The following is a 15,419-nucleotide window of genomic DNA, read 5'->3' as shown; positions in this document are numbered from 1 at the left end:
TTGAGGGAGGCATCCCCTAGGCAATGACCCCACTAGAATCAGGTCTTAGTGATTGGACAAGAGCTCTGTCACCCAAGAAGGAGTTAGACCTGCCTTCAACTGAACAGCTGGTGCAAATCTCAGAGCCTGTGAGCCAGAACACCCTGGGATGACTCCACTTTATCCCCATCTCCTCCCTTCAGCCAGGATCCATTCACCACCCCTCCCCCAGCACTGGCTACATTGCTGTGGCCACATTAAGACTTGGCCCTGGACGGAGGGTGAGTGAGGAAGCTACTGTGCCAATATGACTGAGTGAAGCTGCCAAAGGTCCCAGAAGGAGGAAGTGGATAAGTGCCTTATTCTTTTAAGGATACAGCAGCCTCGGGTCTTATCAGGGCCAGGAGCTTCCTCACTCCTTCCCCCACTTCTGACCAAGTCACAGTGTGCCTTGGCAGCGCAGGGAACTGTGGGGGGCGGGGAGGAGGACCTGTAGAACTGGGCTAGAGTGGAGGCATGTTGCATTATCCCAAGCAGGAAGCAGCGGTGGTTTAGACTAGTGTGGTGGTAGCAGAAATGGAATAAAGATTCAAGAGATATTGTTGAGCAGAACCAGCAGGACTTGATGATAAAATACGTTCAAGAAAAGGGAAGAATTGGCTTTCAACCATAAGCATCCACCCCCAGGGTGGACTTACTCTCTTCCCAGCAACCCTAGAAACCATATGGCCCAGGACTCTGCCTACTACTCAGCAAGTAGGTTTCAGGTTGATAAGAAAAGACTTCCTGTGGTGGAACTGAAAGAGGAAGCCACTAACCCAGTACTGCCTAGGAGGCTGTGGGAGAAGGAAGATGGCCAGAGCTCTTTGTCTACTTCGTGCCCTCTGGCTTCTGGAGTGGGTGCAGCTGCTTTTGGGACCTGGTGCTATGCCTCCAACCTGGGCCTTGAACCTGGATTCAGTGCAGTTCACTGTCTACACAGGCCCTAATGGCAGCCACTTTGGGTTTTCACTGGACTTCTACAAGAACAGCAATGGGAGGTGAGCCCTGGGAAACTTCCCCACCATCACTGCTTCTGTGGGTCTTGAGTTCCCCATTTGTGATAGAGGTTGAGCAAAGTGATTTCCAGGGTCTATTTGGGCTGAGTTCTTGTTAGGAATACTGGGGTGTTAGCGAGAGGCACCAGTGGGGAGCTGAGAAGAGCAAAGACAAAGGGGAGACCCATGTTGATGCCTTATTTTTTCCTCAAGGGTCAGTTTTATGACCCACTCCACCCTCATCCCCTTGAAATACAGAAAGGAGCACATGTCTTAAGTTGACCCGCAAAACTGTGAAATTGTCTGTCTACTCCCATTTTGCTTTTCTATTCCAATCCCCTCAACCCAGCAAAATGATTGATATTTGAAAAGAAGCAATAGAGCATTATTGGTTGGGATTGATCAGGCTGCAAATTCAGACTGCTAAAATTAGAGTCCTGGCTCTTTCTCGCTATAGGAACAACCCTGAGCTCATTCCTTATTGCGATGGACACTAAGGTCCAGCTTCAGAGCCTAGCAATAGCAGATGAACTTTAAGTATCAGCACCTTGGGGAGTTGCCTCTGCTGAAGAGAGCCACCTCCCTCAAAGCTCCCCCACTTCCAAATGTGCCCCAGGAAGCAGTCAATGAGGAATGTGGAGGGAGGGGAGAGGTTAAGGGTCTGACTCTCTCATCTCAACTCCAGACAGTTCTGAGGATCTTTCTAGCTCCAAAGTTCCCAGGACATCGACCCATGGCTATTATTCGGTCTGAATCTCAACTCAATGCCCCCTGCCTGCTCCTGCTTCTTTCTCCTCTTTTTCAGATACTGGTCTCATGGGCACTACTTAGTAAACATCCTTCAAACTAAAAAGAAAAAAAAATTACAGCATTTTTGGAGCCCTCGTTATGTATTATTTGTCTGGCACTGGCATAAATGTTTTTCATGCGTTTATTTCATTTACTTCTCCTGACAGCATTGATTGGTATTGTCCACCTTTTATATACAATAGAGCTGTCATTTGAACCTAGATCTACTAAGTTATAGTCTCAGTTTTATCCTTAAGTTCCGCGGTTTCTGATGAGTATGTGACTTTCCTCGCTGGGAGTCAGTTTCACTGGCCATAAAATGAAAAGATTGGCTTCTATGGTCTGTGTCGTCTCACTGAGAAAAGATCCAGTGACCCTCAAGGCACACCGCCCTCCCGAGGTGTGCACAGGCATTGTGGCACGGGATACCCCAGAATCCACGGAGCGCTCACCCAGCTTTCTTATGCAGTGTGTACGTCGTGGTGGGCGCCCCACGGACCCTGGGCCACAGCGAGGAGGAGACCGGCGGCGTTTTCCTGTGCCCCTGGAAGGCCGAGGGCGGCCAGTGCATCTCGCTGCCCTTCGACCTCTGTGAGTCTCGCACAAGAAGAGAAAGGGAGGGGCTACAAGGAGCGCGGACAGCCGGGCTTCAGCACCCTACCCCCTTCTTGTGCCCTCCAGATGATGAAACACGAAGCATAGGCACCCAAACTTTCCAAACCTTCAAGGCCGGGCAAGGACTCGGGGCGTCGGTCGTTAGTTGGAGAGACAGCATTGTGGTGGGCGCTACCGGACCGGGATCGGGGAGCAGACGGAGGGCGGGGACACGTGGAGGGAGGAACCCGAGTCCCGCCCCTTCCCCACTCCCCTCTGGCTCTGCTTCAGGCCTGCGCCCCCTGGCAGCACTGGAACGTCCTAGATCGGAACGAGGAGGAGGCTCAGAAGACGCCCGTAGGTGGCTGCTTCGTGGCTCAGCTCCAAAACGGCGACCGCACAGAGTACTCGCCCTGCCGGGACAACAAAATGAGCCAGTTTTACGAGAGAAATCATTTCAGTGAGCTCCGCTCTCCGTTTCGGCCCCGCCCACTCGCGGCGGTTATCCATTAGCCCCGCCCCTTCACCCGATCTTTCCTGGCCTCCAACTCTCCCAAATCCTGCTTGCAGTCTGGGGTCGCCCAGATGGCCCAGTTCCTGACTCCACCCCCATGCCATGCCTACTGGGTGTCGATAGGAAATCACGTCCCTTATTACCCTGTGGCCCCGCCCTCGTTTGACTCCGCCTCCCGGCTCCGCGCCACCCCCCAGAGCGGGCTTCGCTGACCCTTCCTTTTTGCCTTCTCTAGGAGACGACAGGCGTTACTGCGAAGCCGGCTTCAGCTCGGTAGTCACTCAGGCGAGTAGGGAGCATAAACGGCGTGGGGGTGTCCTCCCAAACAGGACCCTCTCTCACCTTCAGAGCTTCTATTTCAGGCTGGGGAGCTGGTGCTTGGGGCTCCTGGCGGGTACTATTTCGTAGGTACGTGCCCATCCGTACACCTCCCTCCCTTCTCTCGACCCGGGCAGACCCCAGACTCCTGGGCGCCCATACCAACTGTCGCACGCGCCCTAGGTCTCCTGGCTCGGGCTCCAATCGCCGATATCATCTCAAGTTACCGCCCAAGCACCCTTTTGTGGCACGTGCCCACCCAGTTCACCTACGACCAGAGTCACTTACAATACTACGACGGCTATCAGGGTAACGTGGCACCTCCCTTCGAGGCTTCCTAGCACTCAAGTGTCACCGCCGGCCCGGTCCTACCCCTGCAGGAACGCCCCATTGTCAACTCTGGCTGGCCAGCCCCAGGACTAAGGCGCCCCCACTCTGCTCAGGCAGCTCCCTCTCCCTACCCTCTGCAGACAGCCCAGCTCCCAATGGCGAGCATGTGGACTTCTCGCACTGAATTCGCTTCGCGGCCTCGGGCAGGTCTTGACCTCTCGGTGGCCTCGATTTCCCCGTCTCCGCAATGCAGAGTTTGAACTGGGTGGTCTCTGAGTCCCCTCCCTTCCCACTCGGGCCCCTTCCCTGCTTCACCCTCCCGGAAGGACTAATTCGCACTGTGCCTTCAGGGTACTCCGTGGCCGTGGGCAACTTCGACGGAAATCCCAACACTACAGGCAAGAAATTCACTTAGGGGTGGGGTTTGGGGAGTCCCGCCCGGAAAGGAGCACTTCCAAGACCGGCATCGAAATCTCGCTGGGATTCGGAAGGGCAGGCGGGAGGCAGGTGGGGGTTCCAGAGACCTCACTTTCTGGGCCCAACTCTCCCCAGAGTATGTCTTCGGTGCCCCCACCTGGAGTTGGACCCTGGGAGCGGTGAGTGCCCTCTGTCCACCCCTCACTGATTTCACTCTTCAGCCTGAACCGCGCCCCCCGCCCCCCCAACTTCCTGCCCTTCTGCGGTGAGGTCAACTGTGACATGCTCCTGTATGTTTTCTGAGCAGGTGGAAATTTTGGACTCGTACCACCAGATGCTGCACCGGCTGCATGGAGAGCAGGTGAGGATCAGGTGGGGGTGGCCAAGGCAAGGGATTGAGACCCTGGAATATTCCACGAGACATGGTGGGATCAAAGTGTGAGTATGAGGACAGAAATTAAGGTGTGCCCCATTTCCTGCAGATGGCTTCATATTTTGGGCACTCAGTGGCCGTCACTGACGTCAATGGGGATGGGTGAGAAGCCAGGCGCCCCCACCCCTACCCACTTGGGTCCCAAATTACCAGAGGTGTTGACTGCCCTCAGTCTCCCATCTCTTCCTTTCCCAGCCCTCACTCACACATGACCACTGAGGGGAGCGGGAGGGCAAGGATGGGTAAGCCTGAGCTCAGGCCCACAGCATCCCTGTAGCCCATCCCCACATAACCACCCATTGGGCCTGCAGGAGGCATGACCTCTTGGTGGGTGCACCACTGTACATGGAGAGCCGTGCTGACCGCAAGCTGGCCGAGGTGGGGCGTGTGTACTTGTTCCTGCAGACTCGAGGCGCCCGAATGCTGGGGGCCCCCAACCTACTGCTGACTGGCACACAGCTCTATGGGCGATTTGGCTCAGCCATTGCACCTCTGGGAGACCTCAACCGGGATGGCTACAACGGTAAGGGAAGAGAGAAGGGGTTTATGCCATGGCAAAGATCGTGGATTTGACCTGAGGGCAGAGGGAGCCAGGAAGGGCTTTGAGCAGGAGAGAGTTAAAGGAGACCAGTCGGGATTTGTTTGCATTAGTCCAGGCAAGAGATGGTGACCACTGGGATGTGGGCTTTGGCAGCAGAGTTAGAGATGAGGGTGATTTCTAGATAGTTATTACTTAGATTACTAGAACTTGATGGGTGACTGGAGGTGGGGCTAAGAGAGAGGAGTTGGGTGGGTGGTGGTGCCCTTCACTGCCTGAAACTCAAGTCTTGCCACAGGCCTGGAGAGAGATCAGCAGTTCAGCTCTGCTCTCATTTGGTCTTTCTCTCTCTTTTTTGGCCATGCTACACAACTTGCAGGATCTTAGTTCCCCAATCAGGGATCGAACCCCATACCCCTGGCAGTGAAAGTACGGAGTCCTAACCAGTGGACCGCCAGGGAATTCCCTGGACTTGTTTGATCACGAAAGGCTTGGGAGCCTTAGGCAGACGTATCCAGAGAACAGTTGGGTGTGACTTCCTCCATTTCCAGCAGAGAGGTCTGAATGGGAGATAGGGGATTGGGGAAGGTCGATGAGGCCCTGGGAGCTTGCAGTGTGGGAAGAAGCCCAGGAGAGAGCCCTGGGGAGCAAGAGCACTTAGGGGACTCCCAGAGAAAGTAGATCTAGAAAGGAGACAGAGGGATGTTCAGAGGGGTAGGAGGGAAACTAGGAGATCTGATGGCCCAGAACTCAAAGGAAGAGTACTGGAAGCAGAAGGAAGCTGGGTCAGTGGCTCCAGATGCTGCTAAAAGATACAATTAGATGGGGCTAGAGAAGTAAGTATTCCTGGGCTTTAGCAAGAAGGAAGTCATTGGTGACAGTGACAAGAACCAATTCAGGGCTAGCATGGTGCAAGGTATGAATGAACGTGAAGATCTGATGGCAGCCAGAGTAGACTGCTCTTTCTACCAGTTTGTGAAAGGAGAAAGAGAAAGGTGATTACTGAAAGGAGATGAGGATCAAAGGAAGGCTATTTTAATTGTAAAGACTATGGAGTAGGTGGAATGTGGAGAAAAATGATCTTGTGGGGAAATAGGGGCGGGGAGTGAGCTGGAGGTTGGTCCCTGCAATGCCTGAGAGATGCAGGGCTGGGATGCTCAGCCTAGTGGCAGGGGTAGGAGGGACACTATTCTAGGCTCAAGAGGGGAGAAGAGCAAAGAGCACAACAGTTTGGTTGCTTCTGTTTGCGAAGGAAGTGAGAGGCAGGGAGCTTGATTGAGTAGAGAAGGTTTGAAATAGGTGCTGAGCAGAAAACCCTGAGGGACTGCTAGGCATACACGGAGGCCCCTAGTGATGGCTGGAGGTCAGGAATTCATGGTGCCCAGTGTGGTGGGGTCTGGCCAGGACTGGCAATGGGGCGGGATGGCTGAGGATATGGCAAGGGTAATTGAATGTTTAGAAAATAGGTGGAGAGATGGGGAAGCCAAAGATCAGGTGACTGGACGAGACTGTGCTGAGTCTGTCAGAAAAGTCAGTAGATCTTTAAAAGAAAAAAACTGCACAGGAAACATACCATGAAGTCAAAAAGCAAGGGAAAGACAGTTACAATATATATATATCAAAGATCTTAATTGCCATCACATGCAAAGAATTCTTACAGATTAATAAGATTATTAATGATGATTACATTTTCAAGAGTGGTCATTAAAGTTATTAGTGATGACAACCCCATGGTGTGACCCTGGGTTTACATGGTGGGAGTGGAATGCCCCAGCTGAAGAGGGGGCAAATATTTAGCAGGTCTTGGTTACTTAATCTTCTGGGACTCTATTTTCTCTTTTAAAATGGGAATAATAGTGCCTAGTTTTCAGGATGAAAAGAAATCATGACAATATATTGTCCTCAATAGATAGTGAGGGCTGTTAGACTGTTTTTACAATAATCTGACTTGATGGGTCTTCCTCCCACCCAACTGTAAACTCTTGGAGAGTGGGGCAGATGCCTCCTTGACCCCCACATTCCTCTCCTGGTTCCCTGGGGTCTGCCTAGAGAAAGAGCTCAGGAAAATGTTACAGGGCCTGGAGAGACTGGATAACAGATAGCTACTCCCTTTCTGTTGTTCTTTCCAGATGTCGCAGTAGCCGCCCCCTGTGGGGGTCCCAGCGGTCAAGGCCAAGTGTTGGTGTACCTGGGTCAGAGTGAGGGGCTTAACCCGTCCCCCTCCCAGGTCCTAGACAGCCCCTTCCCCACAGGCTCTGGCTTTGGTTTCTCCCTTCGAGGTGCCACAGATATCGATGACAACGGATACCCAGGTGCCCCTGACCTGCCTCCAACTAGACAGGAAGGGCCCTTGGGCATTAGCTGGAGATACTGAGAGACACAGCAAGGGGCTTGAACCTGACCTGGTGCCCCACTGAGAACTCTGTGGGTTGGGGGGCCAGATCAAACCTCCTATGGGGGGGAGGTAGTGTGGGAAACCCCTGAGAAAATGAGATGAAGACCCCATAACTCTCTAATTAACGATTCTGACACCTCCCCTCCTTCCCACAATGTCTATAGACCTGCTTGTGGGAGCTTACGGGGCCAGCAAGGTCGTGGTATACAGGTGAGCGCTGGCTCCAGGGGTGGGATGGGGAAGAACCCACCCCATCAGAGACTAGGTCAGGAGGGGCCACCAAGGCAAGCCTCCCAATTCCCACCAGGGCTCAGCCGGTGGTGATGGTCACTGTCCAGCTGATGGTGCAAGATTCACTGAACCCTGCTGTGAAGACTTGTGTCCTGTCCCAGACCAAGACCCCAGTGAGCTGGTGAGGAAACGGAGGGTATGGGCCAGGCAGGATCTGTGACTTCAGCTGGGCGACCCTAGCCCCAGAGCCCCATTCATCTCTCTGCAGCTTTAACATCCAGATGTGTGTGGGAGCCACTGGGCACAACATTCCCGAGAAGCTGCGTGAGTGGCACCCTGGGGACAGGAGGCATGTGGGCCTGGGCTCCGCTGGAGGCTGGCCTGGGAGACTCTGACGTGCCCCGCTTGCCTGGGCCAGACCTGAATGCCGAGCTGCAGCTGGACCGGCAGAAGCCCCGCCAGGGCCGGCGGGTCCTACTGCTGGACTCTCAGCAGGCAGGCACCATCCTGAACCTGGATCTGAGAGGCAGACACAACCCCAACTGCTCCACCGCCACGGCCTTCCTTCGAGTATGCCCAGGCTGGGGGTGGGCAGGGCTGGGTGTGCAGAGCCTGTTAATCCAGCCCCGGGGCATGGGGCCAGGCGCTGCAGGGGTGGTCAGCAGGACACACAGGGTAGGTAGGGTACGTGGTAGCAAGACAGCCGTCTCTTGCCCCCTTCCCTAGGATGAGGCCGACTTCCGGGACAAGCTAAGCCCTATCGTGCTCAGCTTTAGTGTGTCCCTGCCGCCGGAGAAGGATGGAGGAGCCCCTGCTCTCGTGCTGCATGGAAACACCCACGTCCAGGAACAGGTAGAGGTGGGCAGGTGCAGGCAGGGGAGGGGGAGGACCCCTGCAAGATTGTCAAGGTTTGGGTTGGTGTCCATACTGACATCCAAATAGACATCCAAACCTGGATGTCACCTCTAATCTCTGGTGTTACTCTAAACCCTAATGAAAACTGCCAAATCTCAATACCCCCAAAGCCTCATATAAACCTCAGATGTTGACATCACCTCTAAACTCTCATTTAAACCCTGATGTCTACCCGCTCATCTCCCACCTGAGAGCTTCCACTTCTCCGTGCTTTCCTTTAAGAGCTGTGATTTTTTTTCCCCTTAATTTGGAAGAGGGATATTTGCTGATGGTATCCAATTCAAGAACTGAGTTATAAAATCTGGAAATACATGTTAACAGGAAATATTGTTAACGTTTGATGGATTTCCTTGCATCATCAAAGCCCTGACATCATCCCAAACCCTGAGGCAAACCCCAAAGCTCTGATATCATCATCAACCTTTTCTTCTCAAACCTTCTAATTCCCCAAACCCACTGTGACCCCCAAACCTACCCACCCACATGAGATGTCCCCTCTAGACCCGCATCATTCTGGACTGTGGGGACGATGACCTGTGTGTGCCGCAGCTGCAGCTCACTGCTAGCGTGTGAGAAGACCGCCCACTGCCCCCCCACACCACCCACTGCCCCCCACACCACCCACTGCCCCCCAACACCACCCACTGCCCCCCCACCCCTCCCTGTCTACCCTGACGACAGCCCCTCCTCACCTGGATCCTGATACTCTGGCCTCAGTCCGTCTCCTCATCCCAGCCCCTGGGCTTGGACCCAGCCTCCTTGGCTTTACTCACTTCTCAACCGCCACAGGAAGGGCTCCCCACTCCTAATTGGAGCCGACAACGTGCTGGAGCTGCAAATGGATGCGGCCAATGAGGGTGAGGGAGCCTACGAGGCTGAGCTGACTGTGTACCTGCCCCCAGGCGCCCACTACATGCGGGCTGTCAGCAACATGGAGGTGAGCCCCAACCTGGGCGTCCATGGGGACCTGGGAAGTGTGGGAGCCTTGATTCTCATCTCCCACCTGATAGCTCCCGTTTCTCTATGCTTTCCTTCAAGAGCTCCGATTTTTTTTACCCCTCTAATTTGAAAGAGGAATATTTGCTAATGGCATACAATTCAAGAACTCGATTATAAAATCAGGAAATAACTGTTAACAGGAGCCACCGTTTAGATCTGGTTTTGGATTTCCCTTAAATTTCTGTACTGTTAAATTTGGATTTTCTTGCGTTCTTTTTTCTTGAAATGGATACTTACATAAGTGTATATTTATTTTTTATTTTACTGATGCAGTTTATAACAATGCAGTTACCCTCCATATGATGTTTTGTGGTTTTCATTTTTTTAATCATTAAAAAGAATAGTAAGACATACAGTAATACACAGTAATACATAAACAGGAATGTGACAGTCCTTGAATTCCACCTCCCCTTGAAACCCTCCATCCCACCCTGGAATCCTCCCCACCCTGACTTTCCAAGGGACCTTAAATATATAAGGGATGCTGTGTAACCATCTTCTTTCTCGGAACTGCTTCTCTGAAGGGGTTTGAGAGACTCATCTGTAACCAGAAGAAGGAGAATGAGACCAAGGTGGTGCTGTGTGAGCTGGGCAACCCCATGAAGAGTAACGCCCAGGTGAGGCCACTCAGGCCTGGGTGCTGGGTCTCCTCTACCAGGGGTTCATAGACAGCTGGGTTTCGGGGGCTGGGTTTGAAGTCAGATGGCTCCAGACTGGAATCCTTGTCCTCTCACTCCCTGGATGTGTGGTCTTGGGTGAGTGACTCCCTCTCTGAGTGGTCTTCAGGACGAGGACTGGAGGCTACATTCAGAGTGGGCATCTGGACAGTGACTCTGGCCCTCCCCGTGTCTCAGATAGAAGTCATGATGTGGGTGAGCGTGGAGAAGCTGGAAGAGGCTGGGGAGCAGGTGTCCTTCCTGCTGCAGATCAGGAGGTATACTAGACTGGGGGGCACTCCCTCCCCCTGTCTGATCCCCACACAGAGACCCTCAGATGCCCGCCACACAGAAGGGTTCTCTAGGAGGCATGCTCTTTAGACTTCCCTGTTTCCTTTCTTCCTCAGAGACTTGAGTTTTGGAGCCCTAGAGGAACTCACTTTAGTGTGGTGTGCTGTTTATGGAGTTAGCTCTTCCTGAGCCCTCTGATATTCTGCCCTCCCTCCCCTGCCCCCCGCCCTGAGAGTCCTAATGTTCACTGGGCTGGTATCCCTGATCTGTTTCTCCTCGGCCCCCTTCCTACAGCAAGAACAGCCAGAATCCAAATAGTGAGATGGTGGAGCTGGATGTGCCAGTCCGGGCAGTGGCCCACGTGGAGTTGAGAGGGTGAGAGGCCAGGGAAACAAAAGGGAGTTGGCAGGCACAGCCCTGAGGCTCAGGGGGTCCTGGGCAAACCCCCACAGGCAAGTCAGGGGGCAAGGCTCACTCTGGGGGTCTCGGGCCTCTGCAGGAATTCCTTTCCAGCCTCCCTGGTGGTGGCTGCAGAAGAAGGGAATGGGCAGAACAGCTCTGACAGCTGGGGCCCCAAAGTGGAGCACACCTACGAGGTAGGAAGGAGGCTCTGGGCCCCAGGCTGGGGTAGGAGGGTCCCAGGAGCTGGTTTTGGTGCTGAGCCTCCTAACATCCTGCCGCCACCACCCTGCCAGCTCCACAACAATGGCCCTGGTGCTGTAAGTGGTCTCCGCCTCAACCTCTACCTCCCCAGCCAGTCCCAGCCCTCAGACCTGCTCTACATCCTGGATATTCATCCACAGGGAGGCCTTCAGTGCGCCTCACAGCCCTCTCCCAACCCCCTCCAGGTGAGAGCCTGCGTGAATCCCTAGCCATCAACCAGGGCCCCTGTGGGAGGGCTGGCAGATGGGCAGAGCGTGAGACCTGAGGGCCTCTTTGCCTCCTCAGCTGGAATGGAGGCTGCCCACCCCCAGCCCTTCCCCAGCCCATCACAAGCGGGATCGCAGACAGGCGGTCCTGCCGGAGGAGAAGCAGCCCTCAAGGCTCCAAGATCCAATCTTGGTGGTGAGCAGGCTCTGTGGTCTCCAGCTGGGGCCACCCTGGGGCCCAGAGGCAGAGGGGATGGGAGGCAGAGGAGAGAGAAGGGTGTGGTGGGGACCTCGTGTGGGTCACCTTGGTCTCACAGGGACCTCCAGGTGAATATGAAGGATTGTGCTCGTCTTGTGTCTGGGGTGAGGGTGGGGGGGAGCACTTGTATATTTCAAGGTATCCAGTACATTAAAGAAAATGAATAAATGCCAAAGCAGGGTTACAATAAGGCTTAGTACTGAACGCTATACGATTGACCCACTTCTTCCTGCCCTTTCCCTGTATCTCTGGGACAGTGTGAGCAATCCCATTCAAAGATAACGTCCCAAGCTTGAATCTGAGGCCCTTCCCGACAGGGAGGCCTGGCCCAAGCTCTTCGACCCCCAACCCCGCTCTGACTTGGGTCCTATGATGGGGGTGATAATGGATCAGTAGGGGCTGGGGACCCTCAGAGCTGCGACTCGTCCCCTCAGAGCTGCGACTCGGCGCCCTGTACTGTGGTGCAGTGTGAGCTGCAGGAGATGGCACGCGGGCAGCGGGTCATGGTCACGGTGCTGGCCTTGCTGTCAAGGCCCATCCTCCAAGAGGTGAACCCGGATGCGGGTGGGCGGGGCCTTCTAGAGGCGGGCCTGATGTACTTGGGGCGGAGCTTGGGAGGAGGCGGGGCTTTAGGGCGGGGAGAGCGTGAGGGCTGGGTTTAATTTGGAGTGGATAGAACTAGGTCCGGCGGATCTCCCGTACAGCCGAGTCCGAGGCCGGGACTCCTGCAACCAAGAGGCCTCGGGTAAACGCCTTTCACCTCCACCCCATACAGAGGCCCCTGGATCAGTTTGTGCTGCAGTCGCACGCTTGGTTCAACGTCTCCTCCTTTCCCTACTCCGTGCCTGCCCTCAGCCTACCCAGCGGGGAAGCTCTGGTGGGTGTGGAATGGTGGTGGCAGAAAGGGTCCCGCGGGTCTCCCATTGGTCTTCCCTGAGTCCCTGCCCAGCCGGGACTGCCTGGATCTGAGAGGTGGGACAAGGAGGTGGCTTGGCCGCAGGTCACCGGCTCGCAAGTCTGAGTCTCTGGGAAAGGCAAGTGTCCCGTTGACTGAGGAGACCCGCGGGTCTCCCCTCAGGTGCAGACGCAGCTGCTTCGGGTCTCGGAGGAGAGAGAGATTCCAATGTGGTGGGTGCTGGTAGGCGTGCTGGGCGGCCTGCTGCTGCTCACATTCCTGATCCTGGCCATGTGGAAGGTGAGGCATGAAGCAAGGTTGAGGTGGTGGTGGGCGGGGCGGGGGGGTGGTGGTGTGGGGAGGGTAGAAGTGAGGTGGTGGGGGTCGGAGGTGAGGAGGGCAGGCAATCCCACTGGGAGGCAGAGAGAGATGGTGGCCCAAGTAGATGACCCAGGGTCCATCTGATTTCTATCTCCACTATTAGAATGTCACCTTCCAGAGGATCTCTTCCAGGGCACAGGTCCCTGGGAGAGGTGGCACCTGAAATCCTAAGTCCTTTAGACCCGTTCCCCCTGAGAGCAGGAGTCCCAGGGACTGAGTCTTGCCTTCTGGAATCCATTGACCCCTGAGAATTTTCACCTCCTCCCTGCTCTGTCCCTCCCCCAGAAGGACCCAGGTCTTCCTGCTCCAATGTGTCCCTGGTGGGTCATTCCCTCCTCTGCCCCTGGAGAACACCTGCACTGTTATCAAACTCGCTCAAGTGTCCAAACCCTAAAAAGCCACAGTGCTTTTAGGGAAAACATACATTAGACTTATAATAATCAAATATATACCATCACACGCTGGAGTCATATAGAGACATAATCATCAGTACTTAAGAAAAATTCAGGAAGTGAAAAGCAAAATTTTAAAATCTTTTTTTTTTGTTTCATGCATTATCTCTAAATGGGAAATGCCTCCACTTGATCATATAGTGGGGATTGTGTTGGTCCAGGTTGAGGACCTTGTGGCTGACTGGTTTCTAGCATACATTCTCCATTGCTGCTCTGGGGCTGAAAAAATCACCTTTACACCCCATCCCTGGCCCCTGTGCACCTCCTAGGTTGGCTTCTTCAAGCGGAATCGTCCACCCTTAGAAGAAGATGATGAAGAGGAGTGATGAGCCCACACATCTCTGTCCTGGCAGCAAGGCTGGGTGTGATGTTGTGTCCCTTCTCCAATGAGTGCCCCCCCCCCAATCTCTGGTTGCCCAAGGCTGGGAGGGTGACACTCTAATAGTGGAGATGGAGATCAGATGGACCCTGAGTCATCTACTTGGGCCAGCATCTCTCTGCCTCCTGATGTCCTCTCCCTCCCTTCAGAGCTGAGTCACCCCCTCTTCTGCTGCCTAATAAAGAACTTGGAACCCAGCTCCACAGCATGCTGCCTCTTCTTGGGGGTCAGAAGAGGAGAGGGGCCTGAGGTGATGTTTGGGCTGAGGAATCTAGGACTGGAAGAAGTGTGAGCAGAGAGGTCTCTGCCAGGGTTAGGGTGCAAATTACTGTCTTTGGGGAGTATCAGGAGCGAAAGAGTGGAACAAGGGAAAAGGGATGGCAGAGCCTCCAAGTGAGACTGGAGGAGGATGGGGTGTCTCAGGGTGGTTGGGTGAGAGGGGGGTTGGGCGCATCAGAAAAGGGAGGCTGAGTCCCTGGTGGGTGAATTTAAACAATATTTTTTCCCATGATTTTGGAGGAAATAAACACCGAGTTGAGAGTTGGGGAAGTAATACGCTGTCTCCACTCTCATAAAAGAAGGTCCTTAAAGCTGTATTCAGGGATTTCCTTGGTGGTCAGTGGTTAAAACTCACCTTCCAATGCAGGGCGTGTAGGTTCGATTTCTGATGGGGTCAAAAAGTCAAAACATAAAACAGAAGCAATGTTGTAACATTCTATAAAGAGAAAAAAAATGGCCCATATAAAAATGTTTTGTAAGATTTATTTATTATTTTTTATTTTTGGCTGCTCTGGGTCTTCCTTGCTACACCTGGGCTTTCTCTCGTTGCCGGGAGGCGGGACTGCTTTTCCTTGCAGTGAGCTGGGCTTCAGTAGTTGTGGCACACAGGCTTAGTTGCTTCCAGACATGTGGGATCTTCCCTGACCAGGGATGGAATCCATGTCCCCTGCACTGGCAGAGGTATTCTTAATCACTAGACCACCAGGGAAACCACACCCCCAAAAAATCTTAAAAAAAAAAAAGATGTTCAGAGTGAGAAGGGGCAGAGGGAGGCTGAGTAAGCCCTGTCTGAGGAAGGCAGAGTTTCAGCAGGCACAGAAGAGCAGGCATTGCTCTCTGGCTACCCTGCTACTTGCTATTCCTTCTTCCCCACTAAGGGGAGGGGTCTTCAGTTTGGAATGAGGGCACAGGCAGGGAGCTCGCAGGAGAGCTGGGAGTGGAACACAGCTGTCCCATGGTGGAGGCTGGAGCCAGTGAGTAGCGGTGGGGGGGTCCTCCTGGAGTCCTGAGAGATGTGTTGATTCATGAGTTCAGTAAATATTTATGGAGCACCTACCATGTGCCTAGTCCTGTTCCAGTGCTAGGATGGAGCAAGGGATGAAACAAAGTCCCTGAGCTCATGGAACTTACATTCGACCAGGAGGAAAGAACGAACAAACTAATGTATGATCAGTGGAGGTCAAAATAAAGATAAGGAGACAGTGATCGAATAATTGGTGCTGGGAGAGGGCTGACATTTTAGGGAAAGTGGTCAGGGAAAGCCCTTGTGATGAGATAAGCAGAGAGATGAATGAAAAGATTCAGGAATTAGATCTGATAGAGTGCCTGAAGAATGATGGACGGAGGTTCATGACATTGTACAGGAGGCAGTGATTAAGACCATTCCCAAGAAAAAGAAATGCAAAAAGGCAAAATGGTTGTCTGAGGAGGCCTTACAAATAGCTGAAAAAAGAAGAGAAGCTAAAGGC

At 53.7% G+C, this 15,419-nt stretch overlaps 1 protein-coding gene across 2 annotated transcripts; it reads left to right on the top strand.

Annotated features, from left to right (window-relative positions):
* Window positions 1-437: 437 nt before the first annotated feature.
* ITGA2B (integrin subunit alpha 2b) lies at window positions 438-13,869 on the top strand. 2 transcript variants are annotated; one of them, XM_070389938.1, is made up of 30 exons: window positions 438-1,019; window positions 2,275-2,396; window positions 2,487-2,584; window positions 2,691-2,859; window positions 3,149-3,198; window positions 3,276-3,321; window positions 3,415-3,540; window positions 3,912-3,959; window positions 4,114-4,157; window positions 4,286-4,339; window positions 4,461-4,513; window positions 4,723-4,934; window positions 7,079-7,261; window positions 7,509-7,554; window positions 7,652-7,756; window positions 7,844-7,899; window positions 7,994-8,145; window positions 8,302-8,427; window positions 8,992-9,059; window positions 9,280-9,427; window positions 10,014-10,106; window positions 10,344-10,423; window positions 10,731-10,811; window positions 10,936-11,032; window positions 11,132-11,284; window positions 11,385-11,501; window positions 11,999-12,112; window positions 12,340-12,441; window positions 12,643-12,759; window positions 13,562-13,869. In XM_070389938.1, exons 1-30 carry the CDS (start codon window positions 832-834, stop codon window positions 13,616-13,618), a joined length of 3,105 nt encoding a protein of 1,034 aa, XP_070246039.1. In that variant the 5' UTR covers window positions 438-831; the 3' UTR covers window positions 13,619-13,869. The 2 variants fall into 2 exon arrangements, with proteins under 2 accessions (XP_070246039.1, XP_070246040.1); XM_070389939.1 differs by lacking the exons at window positions 8,992-9,059; window positions 9,280-9,427.
* Window positions 13,870-15,419: the final 1,550 nt, after the last annotated feature.

Source organism: Bos mutus, chromosome 19 (genome assembly GCF_027580195.1).
Source record: "Bos mutus isolate GX-2022 chromosome 19, NWIPB_WYAK_1.1, whole genome shotgun sequence".
NCBI classification, from domain to species: domain Eukaryota; kingdom Metazoa; phylum Chordata; class Mammalia; order Artiodactyla; family Bovidae; genus Bos; species Bos mutus.
The sequence above is the reverse complement of the archived record's forward strand: the minus strand, read 5'-3'. Positions and strand labels throughout refer to the sequence as shown.